This window comes from Thalassophryne amazonica, chromosome 5 (assembly GCF_902500255.1).
Source record: "Thalassophryne amazonica chromosome 5, fThaAma1.1, whole genome shotgun sequence".
In the NCBI taxonomy this organism is placed as follows: domain Eukaryota; kingdom Metazoa; phylum Chordata; class Actinopteri; order Batrachoidiformes; family Batrachoididae; genus Thalassophryne; species Thalassophryne amazonica.
The window spans coordinates 121,307,829-121,327,883 of record NC_047107.1 but is presented as its reverse complement, the minus strand read 5'-3'; the positions used below and the strand labels follow the sequence as shown (position 1 = coordinate 121,327,883).

Sequence of the window (20,055 nt, the reverse complement as noted above, 5' to 3'; positions counted from 1 at the left end):
CAAAATGTGCGAGAAGTTTCTGGTTCTGGTGAGTCAGATCCACAAGCACGTTAAAATAATTAATTCATTAATTAAATCCTCTGTGGGGTCTCGCTCACCCGGGCCACGTCGATCCAGCGCTCTAGCAACCGGGCTCTCTGATTGGGCTTCAGTGTCGGGTTGCTCAGGCAGGTGGTGATGACACAGTTGGTGACAGAGTTAAACTGGGCCACTGTGGCTCTGATGGTGGGAGCCAGGTGCTCCTTCCCCTTCTTGTCCCGCTGAGACCAGATCCCCCCCAGGCAGTGGTACGGCACCACCTTCTTAAACAGATCCTGCAGGGAGGAAGAGCAAGCACACACAGTCAATTATGTGATGAAGTACAGAGCTCATTTTCACAGGGTTTGGAAAAGCATTGAATGGACAGACAGACGGGCAAATGAATGAGTTCATCCCCTCAAGTTTGTTAACACGATAACTCAAACAATAAATGTCCGGGTTAAAAGAGCACATAATGAGGACAAAGCGATTAAAATCTGGTGAGCTTTGACACACGAGATCCACCAAAAAAGCAACTCTGTTTTGCCTTGTATACAATCAAGTTACCTGCCGTCTACTGAACGGTTAGTGGATGCTGAATGACGAGGTACGTCCTCTATAGGAGGCCTTTAGCCCCAATGTGTGTCAAGTGTCTCATCCAAGGACACAGATAGGGAGCATGAATGGGATTTGAACCAGGTCTAAATACTGTATTGGTTACTCTGTGATGTTGGATGTCTGATGGAAACTGGCAGCAGGTGTTAAAACAGACCTCTTCTGTACAGAAATGTACATTTCTGGCTGTTTCACTTATTGTTGCGCTCAAAAACTCAAATAACAGTCACATCTCTACACAACCCAGCAGAAAGGAATTTGCTACAAAAGAAGAAGAAAGAAAGGGAGGTGATCGAATGAGGTATGGAGTGAATGGGGCCAGTGAGAGATCATTTTTGCACCGAAATATACTAAATCAGAAAAGTATAACATTATTCCGTCATAATTTCACAGTTATGCTCTAAATCTCAAGTAAAACTGGTCTCTCATTTCCAATTTTTAGTTTGAATTTGCATTCTTATTCCAAAAATGAGGAAATCGGGCTTGGTTTTTTACAACAGCTGTCAAAATTTGTGTTTCAAACTATTGCATATCGATTACAGCCTGTTATTGCAGACTACACCCAAATACAGAGGCAGTCCAGGACACAAGTGCTTGTGCAATGCATGTTTAAAAGTTTCCCGACTGCTCTACAATGCTACCATTATCACAGATTACACCTGTTTTCAGGCCCCAGTTGGGTATTAGATTTTTTTTTTTTTAAACTGTGCCAAAAATGTACACAGTTCAGTATCAAATATTGGCAGTGTGAGACCACCTTAATACAGTCAAACCTCCAAACAACCTGGTGGAAGGACTTTTGTTTAAAGTTAGGGTAGGTAACTCTTTTCAGAAACACTTTTTGTTATAGTGGGTGAAATGGGCCATCTATCCTAACAGTTGTCAATACATTATGTATTCAGAAAAAGGAATGAAAAAAAATCAGACGTCTGTAGCAGTTGTAGGATCGATAAAACACTGACCAATATAAATCCCGAGGTGCACCCTCAAAAAACCAACCAGATGTCTTCATGTCTAGTTCTTCCTGCTTGCGTCACCAGGCTCAACAACCCCCTCTGTCCCTCCCTCCTCCTCGCGTGCACTCATCTCGTTTCACTGAAGAAGTTCACTTTGGTACAATGGCAGAGGGAATACAGCCAAAACTACCACTTCCACCGGACTGCGCCATGATGGATTAATCATTTTCTCTGCAAATTGGCTGTTGAAAACAGCTGTAATCACTTGCTGAATCACACAGGACCACTCCAGCTTTAGCCGTTCGCACGTGTGCGCCTAACAAGCTGCAGAAAGCATTTTGAGCCGTCTAAAAACGTCATTATTTGTCATGTTTACATTGTCATGGCTTGGTAAAACAGTTGTGTGTTCTTTCCTTCTTGGGTGCAGCTGTTAAAGTATGTTTATAACAGATTTAACTTTTTGTTATAATGCTCAGACGAGCTGCACTCTGATGCGATCCGCTGACATCACCACTCGCTCTGTTCAGTTCTTTACGTCACTTGACGAGCTGAAATGTTCCAAAAAATCTTTCACGCATAAATGTCGTGCTATGTGGTGCGATCTAATCGCCAACACAATGTGCAGCGAGTCAAGTGGATCCTAGAGGAGGTGCTACTTTCAAATCTTCCTAGCTCTCTTGCTAGCTCTCCTGGACTACCAACTCTAGCTTTAATGTTGCTAAAGCAAAACACACTGTCTAACAACATCCATTAAATGGGAAAAAATAAAAAATAAATTCAAAAATTTAAACATTTGTGAAAAATATAAACCTCACCTTGCTGCAGGCTTCACCACAGGGAAGTCTGGTGGCCACTGTGTACTCTGTATGTGTTTTTTCAAGATACATGCATGCCACTGCTTGTACAAAAATTTATCAAGCAAATGTGCAAACTGATTATCTTGGGATTTGGACTGTATTTGCGATGTACTATTCACTCATTAACAACTGCATGCAATTCAATACAGAATGACCGTTTATGAGAGGAAAAGTGCGGCTGACTGAAAAACCTCATAATATCAGATTGCTCCAAAATTAATCAATAGATTTCCACAAAATAAAGTGAAAAAGTTTTCTGTATTGAAAATGCACAATAAAAATTTAAAGCTTAGTGCCACTGGGTTTTTAAAGGTTTAAGTTATAAAAAGGTTTTTCTTTCTCACCACTATAATTTTATTCCTGAGCATTTAGGTAGGGATTCATAATATGATATTGCCAAAGTGATCAAAATTCACGCTGTCTGGAAACAATACAGAATTTCAACCCCTGAGGGGGAGAAATTCAAGGGATCAGATGTTATGACCAAAATTTGGTAGATTTGGAAGTGATTTACAAGAAATCTTATGGACGTTAACGTAAGATCAGTTGCAGGTAATCTCAAAACCTCATGCATGCGCACACGCATTTCCTCCTGTAGTTAGTCTGCATGACAGTGATGAAACAAAAGACAATATCCACTATGGAATCCCCCCCCAAATAAATATGTTGTCTTCATTAAAATGAGCTTTAACTGTGCAACATGTTACAAAAATAAACCTGCATTATAATTCTTGAATTTGGGGAGAAACTAAATTTTCTCAGTTTTGTGAAATTTGAAAGGCCCTATAGCTTTAAAGCCGTCTGAAGAGACTAATGTCAGGAAATGTTTTTAACATTGCAAAATGCAACATTTCGAACCGACAGAATACAACTGCAGCTCTCACTATATATGCAACTAATCAGTAGAAACAAACATATTTTTGCATGTGGCTACTGTGGATGTGAAACCCAAACAGGAAAACTCTGGGTGGAGATACATGATGGTGGAACCACATGGAGGAAATTGGAGAAAAGTCCTCACCGCATCCATGAGCGTGAACTGTTCTGCCACCATGATGGGGTCAAAGGACAGGAAGCTGAAAGCAGGAAGCTCGTCCTCAAAGCCGCTCTCTTCCTGAGTAGCGAAAGGGCAACCGATGTCCTCCCCTGAAGACACACACACATACAAAGAAAAACCACACAAACATTTTCACTACACCGCTTCAACCTGATCTCAAGCCAAACAGATCCTGATCTTCTGCCAAGTCAAACTCTTATCCTGTCTTTGTCTTATCCACTCACGTGCTGATAGTTAACAGTTAACTGACTCCTTCTTTACAACATAACCATTTTTCCACTACTGTGTCAAACTGCAATCGGGTAAAACACATTGGACTTCAGCATTGAGTGGCGTCCCTGACAGGTTGTCCCTCTCCTGTCCTGCCTTCATACCATCGGGATCGGGCTCACACTGCTGTCGGCGGTGGAAGTGGGCCAGCAGGTTGCGAGCGCGGCGCTCCAGGTCCGAGCCGGGGAAGTGCAGGTGGAGGTAAGACAGGAGCTGGTGCAGACAGTCGTAGTTGGGAGGGCTCCAGAAGTCCTCGGAGTACTGATCGAGCCACGCACCCAGGATGGACGAAACAGTGCTGCAGGACACAGAAACATTTATGCATCAAGACACAAATTCTAATCCAAATTACAGACTGCTGGTTTACTCACTGCAAGCAGCTGGACAAAATAAACACACATGAAAAAGCATGCAGATTTGTGAGCAACTGTGCAATTTAAAAAGCTGAGTAATGAGAAAAGATAAAAAAAAAATTCCAGGATACTAATATCATCACACACTCATTTATAATGTTAGTTTTACTCCTCACTAAAGAGGTCAGATTTTTCTAGACATTTTTTATGAAAGTTTGACAGTTATATGTGCCCATGGTTCATTTGGTACACATAGAAACAATTTTTGTTATTGGTTATATTTTGGCTGCTGCATGCTTTCTGAGACACACCCACAAGAAAGATCTGCACATACACTGTGATTATATGTTGCACAACTACAGCACCTTTAAATGTCAAAAGCACAGTTAAGTAGTCAGCCGATTGTTGCTGTTTATTTGCACCATGCACCTACCATCAAAGGTCCTGCTGGCAGCAGTATTATTCAGTGTGGATGCATCCACGTCAAAAAAATTATGTAAAAAAAAAAACAAAACAAAAAAAAAAACCTAGAGTGCCAAGGGCCCTGTGGATCACCAGCTCAATTAAAGCCCAAGGCAAAATGGGCATTTTTGGCATAAAAATGGCCGCCACTTCCAAACAAACAAATCTATGCAAATAATTTGGGACAAGAACAATGTCAATGACCCATATTATATACTTGCCAAATTGGAAAAAAAAAAAAAAGAGTTATCAACTTTTTTGAGATATTGCAATAAACAGACAATGACAACGATGGATGCTGCGCCACGACATAGGGTTAGCAGCCAACTGGCCAGCACAAACTGTAAAAAAATAGGAAAATCCTGACTATGCGCAGTGGGTCTGTCTTTTTTCCCCCTCTCACAGCTCACTCACTTATGCACAACACGGCCCCTAAAATTTGCATAATGACTGGTGATGGGTTCCAGTTTAACCTTAAGCCCCTGTCACAGTGGTGTATTCGTAGAGCTGCTCATTACAGCGTATCGTCTACGCTGTAATGAGCAGCTCTCCGCCCACTTTACGTGGAGTTTTTTCTCAATACGCAGCAGTATGTTGAGGGCTACGCGCATAGGACAGAAGAAATTAAACATGTTTAATTTTCTTCAGTGTACAGCACAGCATGGAGCCTTCACGCGAGTACAAGCAGCGGCGTGCTACTGTCCACTGCAACACGGTACTGTGCGCCATTTCACACCTCCCACCGGGCTCCATTGTTCTTCTGGAGCTATAAATACTGCAAGATCGTTGCTTCACTTTATTATACTGGACTCATTATATGAGGACTGTTCACCATGTCGCAAAGCTGACTGTTGTCGTTTCATAAAAGCGCTCTCTCTCGCTCGCGCGCTCTCCCTCACTCTCTGTCTGATCAGACTTGTGGCTTTAAAATAAAAGCGCTCTCCCTCACACACACTCTCTCTCTCTCTGTGTCTGATCAGACTCCTTAAAATAAAAGCGCTCTCTCACGCGCGCTTTCTCACGCGCGCTCTCCATCTCTCTCTCTCTCTCTCTCTCTCTGATCAGACTCTTTAAAATAAAAGCGCTCTCTCGCGCATGCACGCTCTCCCTCACTCTCTCTCTCTCTCTGTGTCTAATCAGACCTGTGACTCTTTAAAATAAAAGCGCACTTGCTGCATGTCGGTGCGATCATCAGACGACCTGATCGGTCAGGTCTGATTAAATCCGCGGACCTGATCGGAGCAACCGGAGGTTTAAAAGTTTAACGAGTCACAGCGTTTCGTTCAGGGCAGACTCAGCAGCATCTGTACACAATGAAAATGATCCACCAAGACAAAAATAATAATAATAATAATAATGTTAAATGACTCTGTTTTTGAGCCTCACCACACCTGCAGTAGAGAACAGAGCGCACTTCCACAGAGGCAGAAAATAGCACTGAACTGGTTTAATAGCGGCATGGTACATGTGACTGTGTGCACACAATAAAAAGCGAACACACGCAGCTGCAAGTATGAAATGAACACTGAAAAAGGCTGAGTACGCATGCATTTTGGGCGTATTTAAATGAAACACAATGCTGCAATAAGCAGCTCTACGAATACGCCAATGTGAAAGGGAAAGGGAAATGCGCGCGTACTCAGCCTTTTTCCGTGTTCGTAGATCTGCTTGCAGCTGCGTGTGTTCGCTTTTTAATGTGTGCACACAGTCGCGTGTTGCCACTATTTAAACCCAGTTCCCTTCTGCCGGCTGTGCAGAACACATCACTGCACTTGGAAAACAGTGAACTGTATCATGAGGGTTTTGCAGTTTCATTACTGCCACATTTGTAGCCAAAGCTGCTACTTTCTGCCTCTGTGGAAGTGCGCTCTGTTCTCTACTGCACGGTGTGGTACACGTTAGAAACAGAGTCGTTTAACATTATTATTATTTTTTGTCTTGGTGGATCATTTTCATTGTGTACAGATGCTGCTGAGTCTGGCTGTGGTAAAGGCTGCTGTGAATGAAGCTGTCAGTGTCAAAACACATTACCCCTTACGGACACTTAAAAATGAATGGACGCGAGACCAGCAAATCTTTTGTCAGCTTTGCATGCATAGTATATAATTTTTCTAACAGAAGCGCTGTGACTATAAACTTTTAAAGCTCCGGTTGCTCCGATCAGATCCACTGATTTGATCAGACCTGATCGATCAGGGCGTCTGATGATCGCACCGACATGCAGCGATGGGGCTTTTATTTTAAAGTCACAGGTTTGATCAGACACAGACACACCCACACACAGACACAGACACCCAAACACAGACACCCACACACACCCACACCTAGACACCGACCGACCGTTTCTGTTTCTGGATTTCTGAGTTGAGGTTCGATTCCCTGTTCTGAGCACACACACATCCATCAGCTGCTCTGATCACACAGACGCGCTGCAGCTGCGTGATCCTCTTCTCCAGTTGATTCCTCTGGATTCACCCAGTTTTTGGATGTGTACAGGAGCACCGTGTTGCACAGACTTGCATGCAGTAACGCTGTGCTGCGCAGACCTGCTTAAAACTGTGTCCAGCGCTCTACGCTGAAGAAAATTACACGTTTAATTTCTTCCGTCCTACGCACGTAGCCCTCAACATACTGCTGCGTAGGGAGAAAAAACTCAACGTAGAGCTGCTAAAAGTGGGCATAGAGCTGTTGAACTTGGCGTAGACGATATGCCACAATAAGCAGCTCTACGAATACGCCAGTGTGAAAGGGGCTTTAAAGGAAAGAGTTTGGACAGAACGCACACGTCAAAAAGTCTGATATTTATATGAAAAAAAAATCTGGTGAAAAGACTGCATATGCATATTGCTCCTTCTTGTGGTTACCCCCACTTTAGTCTCGATTCATAATGTCACTCTACAGTTTCATAGGTTTCATTCATATAGGTTCATGAGATATGTGGTACAACTGGTTTTCTACTATTCTTTCTAAGAATTCCCACACGCCAACAAAAACACCTCCTTTACATTTTTCGAGATAGCTCATGGTATTTTTGTGCCATAAACGGACACATTTTTAATCTGCATCACCAAGAGAACAGTCATATTAGTTGTTGGAGGTTCCCAATGATGTCACTGGGGATTCCCAGAGATGTTTGCTTCCTCTGTGGGCAGGGAACAGCTGGGGCTATATTTGAATATATGATCATCTATAAAACAAGCAGAAGGTGCAAACCAAATACAACACAGTTTCCTCTAACTTTCTATTGTAACAGATATATTAAAAGTGTAGGATGTAATTTTGTATCATGTATTTCACCTACTTTTTTCCCTTCTTCCCATAAAACATCTCATGTATCTTCTACTTTTCAGGCGGCTTTGCTGTTTGAATTAATCTGGCTGACCTGGTCTGGTATGTCCCCCCACTCTGAGAACCACTGCTTCAGGATAAACCTGAAACATGCTTTCTGTTCGTCTTATGAAGAGTCAAAGGACAAAGGAAAACAAAAGTAATATCATACCTTAATAGGTTTTAAAAAAGTTGTAAAAAGTGAACTAATGTACTGCAACATTACTAACGTCACTGTGAGGGGCGCCAACAAGTCTTTCAGGGGATTAAACGCAAGTAACGGTGTAAAATGACACAAAACATAAACTAAATTGTGTCACTTCAAGGCGCAAAAACGCCAATTACTGTAAAAGGTTCAATAAGTGACAATGGCATGATTTATCCTGTGAGTCATCTGTTTTAACCCACGTTTTTAATCAAACGCCTTCAAAAAACCGCCCTCCCCGGCCCCCGCCAACCCTGACAGGTGTCTGGAAAAGAAATATAGCTGTGCAAGAATTCAAAGTGTCCTGATTTCCCCATGGCGTGGGGAGTTGTGGGAGTTGGCTAAGCGTGGTGAATGTAGTCGGTGATTAATGCTGGCAGCTCCACACTGAAGGTTGCAGCAGGCTTACTTTCTCAGCTCAGTGCAGTCGTCCTGGGAGACTCTGTGTGCAGTGGCTGCAGGCACGTTTTGGAGCTTGGCATACCTACGACATAAGAACAAATTAAAACTGCGCCAGCAACGACATGCAAAATGCAACGCGATATTAATTCACGGCCACCAAACAAACAAACTCATTTCAAGCTACATGCAACTTCAAGATTACACATATGCTGAAAGCACAGGTGCTCAAGTTCCTCTCTTTGAGGGGCCACAAATTAATCTGGATGGAGGGTCACGGGACAAACAGAGTTTACAGAAAATTTATATTGTTGAGCTAAAAGTAAATTTTACAACAAATACACTATTCTTTAAGCTACTCAACAGCACTTTATTAATTTATAGAGAGTTTGCCAGTTGTCACAGACGGCAAAACACTCCAGACCAAACATGATCCTCAGGCCCCACATTGGGCAGCCCTTGTTGAGAGAGACAGACAGAGAATTTGAGTGGATTTGTGACTGTTATTTGAGTTTTGAGTGTCTGTTTTAGTACATATCTGTGCAGAAACACTCTGTCTCTGACTGATGAGCGCAGCTGCAACTAACTCATCAACTATGCAACAGGTGGGAATTTATACTGGAAAAACAAAGATGCTTTTCAGTTGACTGGCTCATTTCATGTAAAACAAAACAAAAAATCTAATTTCTTGGTTTTCCAATTTAATGCAAATCCAACTTCAAATGCATTGGTACCCTTCCAGATCCAACATTTTCACCAAGTTGTAAATCCATTCATTATTTATGCAACACTTTTATATATTATATATATTTTATAATATCATTTTTTGCAATAAAAATAAATAAACAAACAAAATAAATCAATAAGCAAGTGCTCTGAGTGGGCCTGTTTATCCAGATCCTCCCCAAATTTGAGCCCAAGTTCACGAAAAATGGTTCTGTGAACAGAATCACCCAACATTTAATTAAAATTACACTTTTTTTGGCAGATGTGGCTCAAAACTGTTGTCATGTCTATTCCAACTGAAATTCAGCTTTCATTGATGGTGGCGTGACTCAGGGTTGCTGCGTGACCTTCACCCACTTGCCTCAATTCGGATAACAGACTTCTTCAAATTTAGTGCACATAAACAATGTCAAATGTGTATGTGCTGTCTTTAATTCTGATGTGTGCCATTATTACGGTAAACAAGTAATAATTGTGGACTAATTGCTGTCTGAGGTAACTGGAGTGTAAACATAAGTTCTCCACTGTGAGATCAATAAAGTATAAAGTATAAGTATTAGGTTTCATGTAAACCTTAAAACAAACAATTCAACAAAGGCGACCACAACGTCTGTGATAAAGGCAGATTATTGGTCAAAAGTCACTTGCTCAGTAACCATGACCGTGCGATGCTTTGTCTGACTTCACCTGTTCAGCAGGAGGTCTAGCACTTGCTTGGTGGTGGCAAAGGAGCGGTAGGTGCAGAGGAAGATGGTGACGTAGGTGGAGTCTTTGCCCCGGAAGGCTGACACCATGTACTCCACCAGCCTCTCCAGCGTGCCGGCCTTGATGGTCCGCACCTTGCAGGTCTCGTAGAGGCTCAGCGCCGAGTCCGTCTCCACGCCCAGCCATCGCTGCCCCTTACTGGCTGACTGGTGCAGCTGCACCTTTCGCAGCGTGATGGTGAAGATGGCGTCCTCCTCGGCCTCCTCGCCGATCTCCTGCGTCGAGCTCTGCAAGACACACAAAAAGAGGACTTGAAACCCAAAACCGTAGTTACGCTTCGGGAAATACTTCAAGAATAACCGCTGTCTTTGATGAGTCTGCTTCAGTGGTTCTTCAAAGTGGTAGATTTCCTCTTTGAGTTTTTCAAAAATCTGTTGAGAAGATTAGAGGGATTTTGCACCATTTTTAAAAATGGATTAGAAGACATTGTTACCCTGCAGAAGTTAGAAGCTAAGAATTTCCAGCGTCTCATTTTGGGATGAAACCCTTCAATTATGACCATGTGTGTGACCTGGCAGCCGCTTTGTCTTTCTGAGTCATACGATGTGAATCACCAGTGTGTCTGTGCGCAAACAAACAATAACATGTTACTAAACGGAGCTCACTGGATAACGGGTGCTACAGCATGAGCCACAGCCTGAATAAACAAAAAACAGAATTAAGCCTTCGTGAGAGGCAGAGGGGCCGCTGTATGACAGCGTCGAGGCAATTTGATGTTCTCTCCACAATGGCAAGAACAAGCCGACAATCAGCAAAAGAACATGACACTGACACAGCAATCAGCTCATTAATCATCATTATTGTTAACAATACGTCGATGATGGAATGGAGCAGGCATTTTTCCTGCATTAGAAGGGTTACACAACAGAAACCAGTCAGTGTTTTACCATTAAAAAAAACTGCACTCAGCAACACAACACTGGAAACATTTGACAACTGAGCAAAACCAGATCTTTTTGATTGTGTTCTTTTAGAAACCGAGTCCAACTGCAGCAGCTTTTGTTTTTAAATATCTGCTGGAAACTCTGCACTTCATACGGTGCTTTGATTGTTTTGAGGATCCGTCTGTTTCTACAGTATGGATGGACCAGTACTCTGCCCGGGTGTCTGATATCCAGGACTCACGGCGGACACATAGTGTAGTCCCGCACAGTTAGCTGCGTTGTTATCACCATTGCAGTTTCAATAAACACATCACAGAAGACTGCTTAATAAATAAGAAAAATTATTTTACTTGCGCATGCCAAGATGCAAGTTAAGATTTGACCCTGAAGACTGACACTGCCCAGGCTGACGGTAGAGTGGAAATCTCTACTCTCAGATATGACGTTGACCGTGTGGTAATACACTCGTCCTTAGCTAAGTCTTCCCAAATATCTGTGTCAATGCCAGTCTCACTGAGATCCCGCTTGCAGATATCCTTGAAGCTCGAGGATGACTGCGCCGTCGACTAGCTCCCCAAGTATCTTTGGAGATGCAGGTGGCCGAGCCCGTGCAAGCATTGCTGAGTCAGGAGAGAATAAATGCTCGAGTCTCAGAATACTCCGTCCTGCTAGGAGATGCTTAGAATGTAGTGATAATGGAAGTTGGTTCATTACACGTCAAGCCGAGAGACAATTTGCTACATGTAAATAATGTCACTGCTGTAATGTTTGACCTGTACCTTCTTTAGTATGTGACATGTGGAGGCTATTTTTTTAAGGTGTAGCCCAAATAAATAACACTGCAAAAAATTACACAGTTCCTAAGTCATTACTTTTGAACTATTTATGCTACATGCTTGAAAGTCTACAGGACTGGATACAATTAACTTCTAAAATAGTTGTCCTGTATTTGCAAAGAATTTCTAAGAATTGCATTTTTAAAAATGTGATTTGGAGTCCAATACTAGGGTTGGGATGACTAATTAGTCATTGACTAGTCTGTGACTAAATCTGACACTGAATGAATTAAGCCAATTTCCATTCTTCATGGTGAAACTCAAATGTGACATTTATTTTAACAATATAAGCAGAAAATCACAAATTAGCATGAAGACAACACCTGCATTCATTTACTAGGCATAGACGACCCATTTGAGCTACTAATTCACCTGCCAATGTTCACATACATTCTTCACTGAGTGAAGGCAGTGGTGGCAGCTCCAGCAGGCCCATTCTTTAAGGGATAAATGAACTTAATAAATGGTTTTCGACGAGTCGACTAATAAAAAGTAATCGACTAATCAGATGTTAGCTAGTCGTAGTTGACTATTACGACTAGTCATCCCATCCCTATCCAATACATCTCCACACTGAAATGCATCAGATCTTCCAACCATTTATGTAAAATGCTCATGTTATAATAAGTAAGTTTTTACCAACTAGGTGCATCAACGTTGGCATTTTAGTTTCGACCCTTGGAAAAATTTGTTGTTGTCTGTCTTGACTAAAGCCAAATAACTGATAATTACTTACAAAATAATGACATTATGAAAATCACTGAAAAATAATGAATGAAATATAACTGACTTTAATGCTTTAATTACTATGTGCTTTGTCACTGTGGAATTATATTTTACATCATTTGTAATTGATTGAGGCTGATGTCTCACATGTACATTACTTTACTCGTATGACACTGATGATGGCGCTGCAGTGCAAAGATCACAATCTACTTCTTCACAGTCACATTTTATACCACAAAGCCACCGTCCAATTAGAACATCCACGTATCTCCTGAGAAGCTAACCCTCTGATGTCTCAGTTACAAGCCTGCTGTACAGAACCTAAACGGTCGATTATTAAGAGGTGCACTTGTGGGTGGAATGGTATGTAATCTGGCATGCCACAGTCATCTGTCACAGCTCCTGTTGAATGCTGGGAGAATTAGTCATCAGACTATTTCTAACGCCCAGGCAGCCTCCCTGTTTCACTGCCTGCTTTGGGTCACAACCTATTTGGGAACAGCTGAATCAAGTCCCTCTGCTGCAGCTCGTTTCTACAGAAAAAACAAAGCACTTGTCAGGATGGCTGAACTTCAAAGACATCTTTTGTGTTGCTTTTTGTTCAACCTCCTGTTGCTTGATTTTAACCCATGTGTCATTGACATATCTGAACCAGTGACTGGGAGGGATGCCCGTGAAAGACTTTCACGGGCATCCCTCCCAGGCATCCCTACAATAAATCCAAAAAACAATAATACAGTGAAATAAAACAGACAAAAGACCCAATAAAGGTGGTTATACTCAGCCAAAATCCAAGGTGAAGAAGTGAGACTTAAGAAGCGTTTTAAAGCTGGAGAGGCTATTCGCAGTCCGCTCAGTGAAAGGTAGTGCGTTCCACAGAGTGGGAGCCGCAACTGCAAAGGCTCCATCTCTGCTAGTTTTTAAGAAGGATTGAGGAACATCCAAAAGTATCTGATTCACTGACCTAAGGGCTCTGGAGGACTGGTGCAATAAGTTCAGACAAGTATTCCACAGCCAGCCCATTCAGAGAGTTAAACACAAATAAAAGAATCTTAAAATCAATCCTGCACCTAACCGGAAGCCAGGGAACAAAAACCAGTATTGTCAACAAAAACACTGATTCTCAACGAAACAGAAACACACATGGCTACACTACTTCCACACCATCACCATTCCAAATTGTTAAGTGACTAATATCACCTGTTTAATGCGTTTTTAAAAAGCCAGCAAGGTAACTAGCTAGTTAGTTGCAGAAAATACTCAAGGGTCAATTAAACTGAGGGATTCTAGGGGAAGATTAAACCCAAACTGACGCCTGCTAATCCAGAAGGATGTCGAAACAGAGGGTTCAGTATTTACTGACTACAGTCAACCTCAGAAAAAGGTTGAACATGAGAAGCGGTACACACTAAAGGAGGTGGACACTTTGCATCATGTTCTATGCATACACGTGACCTATGCATGCATGTGCACACATTTATAGAGAAGCAGAAGACTGCATGGTCACCAAAAATGGAGGAATGTGGACATCCATGCAGTTTAGCACAGAATTTGGCCTCCTGTGTGTTCCGGGGGGAAGGCCGGCTCCCTGCTTAAGAAAGGCCAGTTAAAAATCACGCTGTTTTGAAAATGTTCAAACTTTTCAGGAGCTTCTCTTGTCTACAGACTGCCTCAATTGCACAACTCTGCATCCAAGTTTCAAGCTAGGGCTTGTCTTGTTTTTACATTTACAGCATTGTGCACTGTGCAACAGTTCTGCAGGAGTTCCACGAGTTAGATTGAACAGGACCAGCATTTTTTTGCACACCATCCAAGATTCACATTCTAATTTGCATTAAGTTTGTATAACTTTGAATAAGTGTCACATGGATACTAATAAAATATATTAAAAGGCACAAACAATAAAATGACTGAATCCAGAACAAATGAGGTTATGTGAAGACGATGCCTGATGTGTAGAGCTAAAGTTTTCAGGAGTCACGTCGTCAGGTTCAGTAAACAGAGACAGTCTAAACACAACCTTTAATCAGTCTGCACAAACATTTTCAAATAAACAAGATAGTGGCGACGTGTGACCTTTGCTTATATCTACTGTTTCAGGAAAAAAAAAGTAAAAACAGCCAGTGTTTTCATTAAGGATGCAAGATTACATCAGAATCTGAAGATAAAAGCTTAAAAATTCAGTATCAGCACCTCCAGATATGAACATTTTTGATGGAACTACATGATAAGGTAACATATTCTGCAGCAGGTGCATCAAGATGTGCTGAAATACACATTACAGACGCATTACGGGAAATGTGCTTTATTTGGAGTTTTAGTACAATTAGCATACAGAAATGGTGTTGTCCTGTTTTGCTTGAAATAGTACTTGTACTGACACTCACCAATTCGAGGAAAGTGGGCACCGGACTTCCTTGATTAACACCCAGGTTTTTATTTTTTATTTTTTCAGTGCTCAGACCCGATGCCTAAATGAGGCAGGGTGTAATTCAAGGCCGGTGATTATTAACAAAATGCTGCCTGCAGTGTAATATGGTATCTCCCTGGGTGTGACAACCAAAGACAACCGTTTTAGATCAGAGCCTTCTGTGGGGCTGCGAACCAGCCCCGCAGCCTGACGCGCATCTGCTAAACGACAGAGACCGCAAGAGCTGTGAGTGGTCACTTTTCTGATTTCACTCCTTCCTCTCCCATCATATTTAAAAGCTTTTGTAGTCTCCACGCTGATTACACTTCAATCATGGCTCAAATACAGGAACATTTGGCAGAAAAGTCTGCAAATATGACTAACTTTACAACAGAGTTGAAATACTAAAAAGATGCTCAAATGACCCGCAAAATATGGAGGGAAACTGCATGTACCATAATGTTAGTTTGAAAGTTGAAGACTGCATAAAGAGGTGGAGCTTGTTGGTGGACAAATTGATCCAGAAAAAGCTAGTGTTCGTGCCTACCAATGCGATGAAGAACTTTAAAAGGGTCATGTGATTGTAGACGTCCACTTTCCACTGCATCTTCACTGTTTCTTTCCATTTTCACTCAGAGAAAATGCCATGTTTCTTATGGGGACAGACGAGATGTGTCCGGAAGTAGAATTATGCTCTTAAAAACATTAAGACGGCCACCAACACGATGGAGAAGTTTAAAAGGGTCACACGCACGTCAACATCATTGCAAGGCCACAGAGCTGTAGAAGCACGAATTAGGCTTTAGGATTTTTAGGTACACAGCAGACTTAGAAAAAAGAGTGACTTGACTAAATGTAATCCTTTCAATGCACATGATGCCCGGCACTTATTTAAGGCAGGCGTTTAGTTTTTTTTTTTCCAGATGATGTTTTGTCCCGGTTCTTAAATGAGGCAGGTCTCTATTCAAGGTCAGGCGTTTAATCAAGGAATAAGCCTCATTGGTGCTAGAGATTCCCTGTAGATTGTTCGGTGCCTCCTGACTGTAACTAATATATTAGATAAACATAACAGATTTTGTCCATTTATACATATAGCAGATTTCAATTATAACAGACAAAATTCGCTGGTCCATCGGAATTCATTATTTGTGAGTTTAACTGTACATCGATTTCCCTGCACAAGCAGCATATATCTGTGTGTTCCCAGCACACCATAACATTTACTTAGGGCCCAGTCCCACTGGGGAGAGGATTATTTGCGCATGAATTGAGTACACAAAGTACGGGCATTCGTTGTCGTCCGCAACAAAAATGGCCAAAAATGACAAATGTCCCAGTATGAATTACGGATATATTAATAATGTATAGCGAATATATGATGAACAATCACGGTTGTATAACGCACAGCGATTATCACAGCAGTATTACGGGTGTATTGTGAATGCATCGCGCACGTGTTGTGCGTGCATGGCATCAGCATTGCGGTCATAAAAGAAGCGCACTCGGGCCTTTCAGCATCACTATTCACACCAACAATACAGGCTCTGGAGCATTTGCTGGACTTGGACAAGTTGACTGGAGTAAAGAAGCAGTGAACAGGGCGAGTGGTGACATCAGAGGATCGCATCAGAGCGCAGCTCGTCTGAACGATTATAACAAGAAGTTAAATCTGTTATAAACACAGGAATAAATATTGTAACAGCTGCAAACAAGAAGGAAGAAACACGCAACTGTTTTATCAAGCCTTGACAATGTAAACAAGTCAAATAATTACCTTTTTAGATGGCTCAAAATGCTTTCTGCAACTTGTTAGCCATTCGCGCACGGCCCAGCTGCAGTTTCCTCTGTGATTGAGGAGGTGATTAGAGCCATTTTCAACAGCCAATTTGCAGAATAAAATGGCTAATCCACCACAAAATAATTATTTTATATATGCAGCATGCAGTGCAGAGCGCGTGGCAGCCGGTAGAACAAAGAACGGAGTCCAGCTGTGAACACAGCACATCTGATTTGCATCCGCCACAAATCAGATGCAAAGCAGACGTAATAAAAATGCTTTATTCGTGGCCAATCTGTATGCAGTCACTACAACTTATTTTAGTTCGTGATGTGGACATGATGGGCATGCAAAATATCCATTTTACACACTCTCCCAGTCCACTGCCAAGCTGCAAATCCCTGTCAGTTGCGGATATCGGCAGATATACAGCGCATAGATTGAGTATGCATTGTGTATGTATTGTGTATGTAAGGCAGATGTCATCCACAGCCAAAATTTTGTGCAGCTCAAAAATCCTGGCAACGGAAAAACGTGCCTCTGTGGATAATTGCGGACGTGTGCGGGTGGCGGCCAACTCATACAAGCATGTTTCACGCATATTGTGGATGTTAAGCAAATATGAGCCAATTTTGTGCACAATCCTAAACGCCAGTGGGACTGGGTCCTTAGTATTGCACAAGGAAAAGAGAGGAAAAGCATCATTTAATAAGGTGTGAAAAAAAAACATGAGATGGTCATTTTTGTGCAGAACAACAACAAAAACCATACACCTGCAGTTTAAATAATGGATCCAAATGACACGTTGTAGATCTTGACTACAGCTGCTTTTATTCTGTGCACTTTAACACCATTATTTTCTCTATTTTTTCAGGACTGTCTCAAGGAAACATACAAGCCTGTTCAAACACAAGAAGATTGACATTTTATTTGTATTGTATTTTATTTCATATAAAATGTAGCTTTTCTTTTTAAATCTGTCCAAAGCTCACCGTCTTCTGTGTTGTTACAATGTTTTGTAGCTTACAGGTAAAAGTTTCTTTGTTTTCCTGTTGCTGTTTTATTTATACACAAATATGGCTCACAATTTAAATCAAGTCCAAGTTTAAACAGTTCATTTTTGTTTTCACGAGTAAATGTCTACATTTGTAAAATGATACATTTAGTGTTGAATCAAGCTTTCTGTTGCCATGACAATAAGAGTAACAGGTGACTTCTAGTATAGCGGAGACTCAGTGTTCTTTCGTGGAATTAAAAATGATTTGTATTGTATTGGTCAAAATTAGACTGAAAATACAAAAATTCCCCAAAACCCACATTGTGCACAAACAAACAAGCCCTGACCTTTAGTAACCCACCAGGGGAAGCCCTACAGGATGTGCACACAGGCAGGGTGTGCACGGTAAATGTGCAGAGAAAAAAAACCCCTCGTCCTGCTGTAAATTCTCCACTGTTTAATGATCGCACCACCACTGTGACTAAAGACTGTGACAAATGGCGCGGCACTTATCAGCCAACTGCGAGGCCACATTACTATCACCGAAAAAACGCAGAGCTCAAGGCTGTCGCCATCCGCGCAGTCAACTTCAACACAATGTCCCTATTCATCCATCTTCAAAGGAGAAGAAGCGTTGCCATGGTCACCAAAATCTTGTTATTACTTCAGTGCCGCTGCTAAAGACTGATTGCTCGATACTTTAAACACAAAATAACTCTGCTGCAACATCACCTCCACAGACTCCAGACCGAGGACAGAAATCCAACAACAGACGCCAAACTCAGGCAAGTGGGAGCATTTCTTAGTTAGTTAAATTTTCCCTTTGAAAATCCTTTTCGTCACCCTTCCTTTGAGATTTTGATGAAATTCAGAACACTGTTAGACTCCAGCACGGTGGGCATAAAATGTGTGGCATTCAGAAGCCGCCACCGCCGCCTCCACACCCAACACTTTATCAGATGCACGTTCACCTACACAATCCTGACCGTGAATGTGCACGTGAGCTGCAGGACTGTGAGCCAGCGGAGGGTGGAAAATAGGCATAAAGAGGAAAACTGGGAAACAAACGCTCAAGAAAAGGAAACAGGGATATGATATGATGAGCACCGGGGGGGGGGGGGGGGGGGGGGGGGGGGAGTATCACTGCAAAATATTCAGCAGTGAGATAAAACAATGGATTCTAAGCTACTGGTGAGCTTTGATTCATTTCTGCAGCTATAAATTAGAAATTTTATCTGGCATGAAAACATCTCGTTCTTCATTTAGAAACAACGTGCATACACAGAAACCATGCATTCCCACATATTTTTCACGGCAAGTGAAGCCTGATGTTCTGAAGCAGAAATGGGATAAAAAAAATCCACTGTCACGGAGCTTTATTATGATCACTAATATATTATTTTTATTTGCAAACATGCTCGTCTATAGTAATATATACAATTTACCATTCACAAACTACACTGTAAATAACTGAGTGTGTCATAAATGCTATCAGCACCCTTATTACGTCCGCCAAGGGCATAATAAAATCAACAGCGTTTATTTATTTCTCTGTCTGTCTCTTAGCAAAATTACTGCACGGATTTTAATGGAATTTTCACCACAGATAGATATTAGACCAAAGAAGACTCCATTAAATTTTGGAGATCCGGATCCTGGATCAGGTTTCACTTTATAGGCTTTGAAGGATTACTTCAAAACTACTCCACTTCTCACTAAATTTGCACCACAGACATTTATTAGGGCATGGAAGACTCCACTGCATTTTGGAGGTGATCTGGATTGGCGGACATCAGAAAGCTCTGATTGCTCTTATTAATATTTATTTATTTTGTTAATTACAGCTGCTATAAATGTGCCGCCACACTGGAGGTGCCTGCTATATATTTCTGCCATTCAGTCATTTTACGATTACATGATTTCACAACCACAATGTCAAAATGTTGCAATATTTAATTTGGTGAAACTGCTGAATTGCGCTTCTTCTGCACCCCTACCTCCACACCCCAATTTGCCATGTTATTTCTGTGAGCCTTTTGAGGAAACAGGCCGGCTTTAGGGTGCCAGAAACGCAAGGGTTTTATATGCAAATGAGTGAGAGCTGCTCTACATCCATTCAAGACTAAAGATGGGCGTGGACGGCAGGCTTGTGCACATGTGCACAAATTTTCAGATGAGTTATAAAGAATCATGTGTATACACATGACTTTACAGCTTGTAAAAACAATGCATATGCATATTTCTGGTGTGGTGTGTACAGTTTTAGTTGTAAAACAAACACAAGCACTCACAAAGCCAAGCAGTGCTTTGGGAATTCATTTTGAAGTTCTTGCCAGATGATGGTGCTCATCAGCAGCAAGCCCACCTGCTTGGATCGAGATGGTCCAAAAATAATGAGGAAAATCCTTTTAGTTT

The 20,055-nt window shown here is 41.7% G+C and overlaps 1 protein-coding gene across 5 annotated transcripts in view; it reads right to left on the bottom strand.

Moving 5' to 3' along the window:
* The window catches only part of LOC117511217 (ral guanine nucleotide dissociation stimulator-like), a 146,456-nt gene that overhangs the window by 26,075 nt on the left and 100,326 nt on the right, over window positions 1–20,055 (bottom strand). For 3 of the 5 annotated variants that reach the window (XM_034171218.1, XM_034171217.1, XM_034171214.1), the window contains exons 2-6: window positions 9,933–10,237; window positions 8,530–8,604; window positions 3,815–4,071; window positions 3,468–3,592; window positions 99–314 (exon numbers count right to left, since the gene is read on the bottom strand). In XM_034171218.1, coding sequence (XP_034027109.1) covers window positions 99–314; window positions 3,468–3,592; window positions 3,815–4,071; window positions 8,530–8,604; window positions 9,933–10,237 — 978 coding nt within the window. The remainder of the gene's footprint in view (window positions 1–98; window positions 315–3,467; window positions 3,593–3,814; window positions 4,072–8,529; window positions 8,605–9,932; window positions 10,238–20,055) is intronic. The other 2 variants (XM_034171215.1, XM_034171216.1) reach the window with 2 other exon arrangements.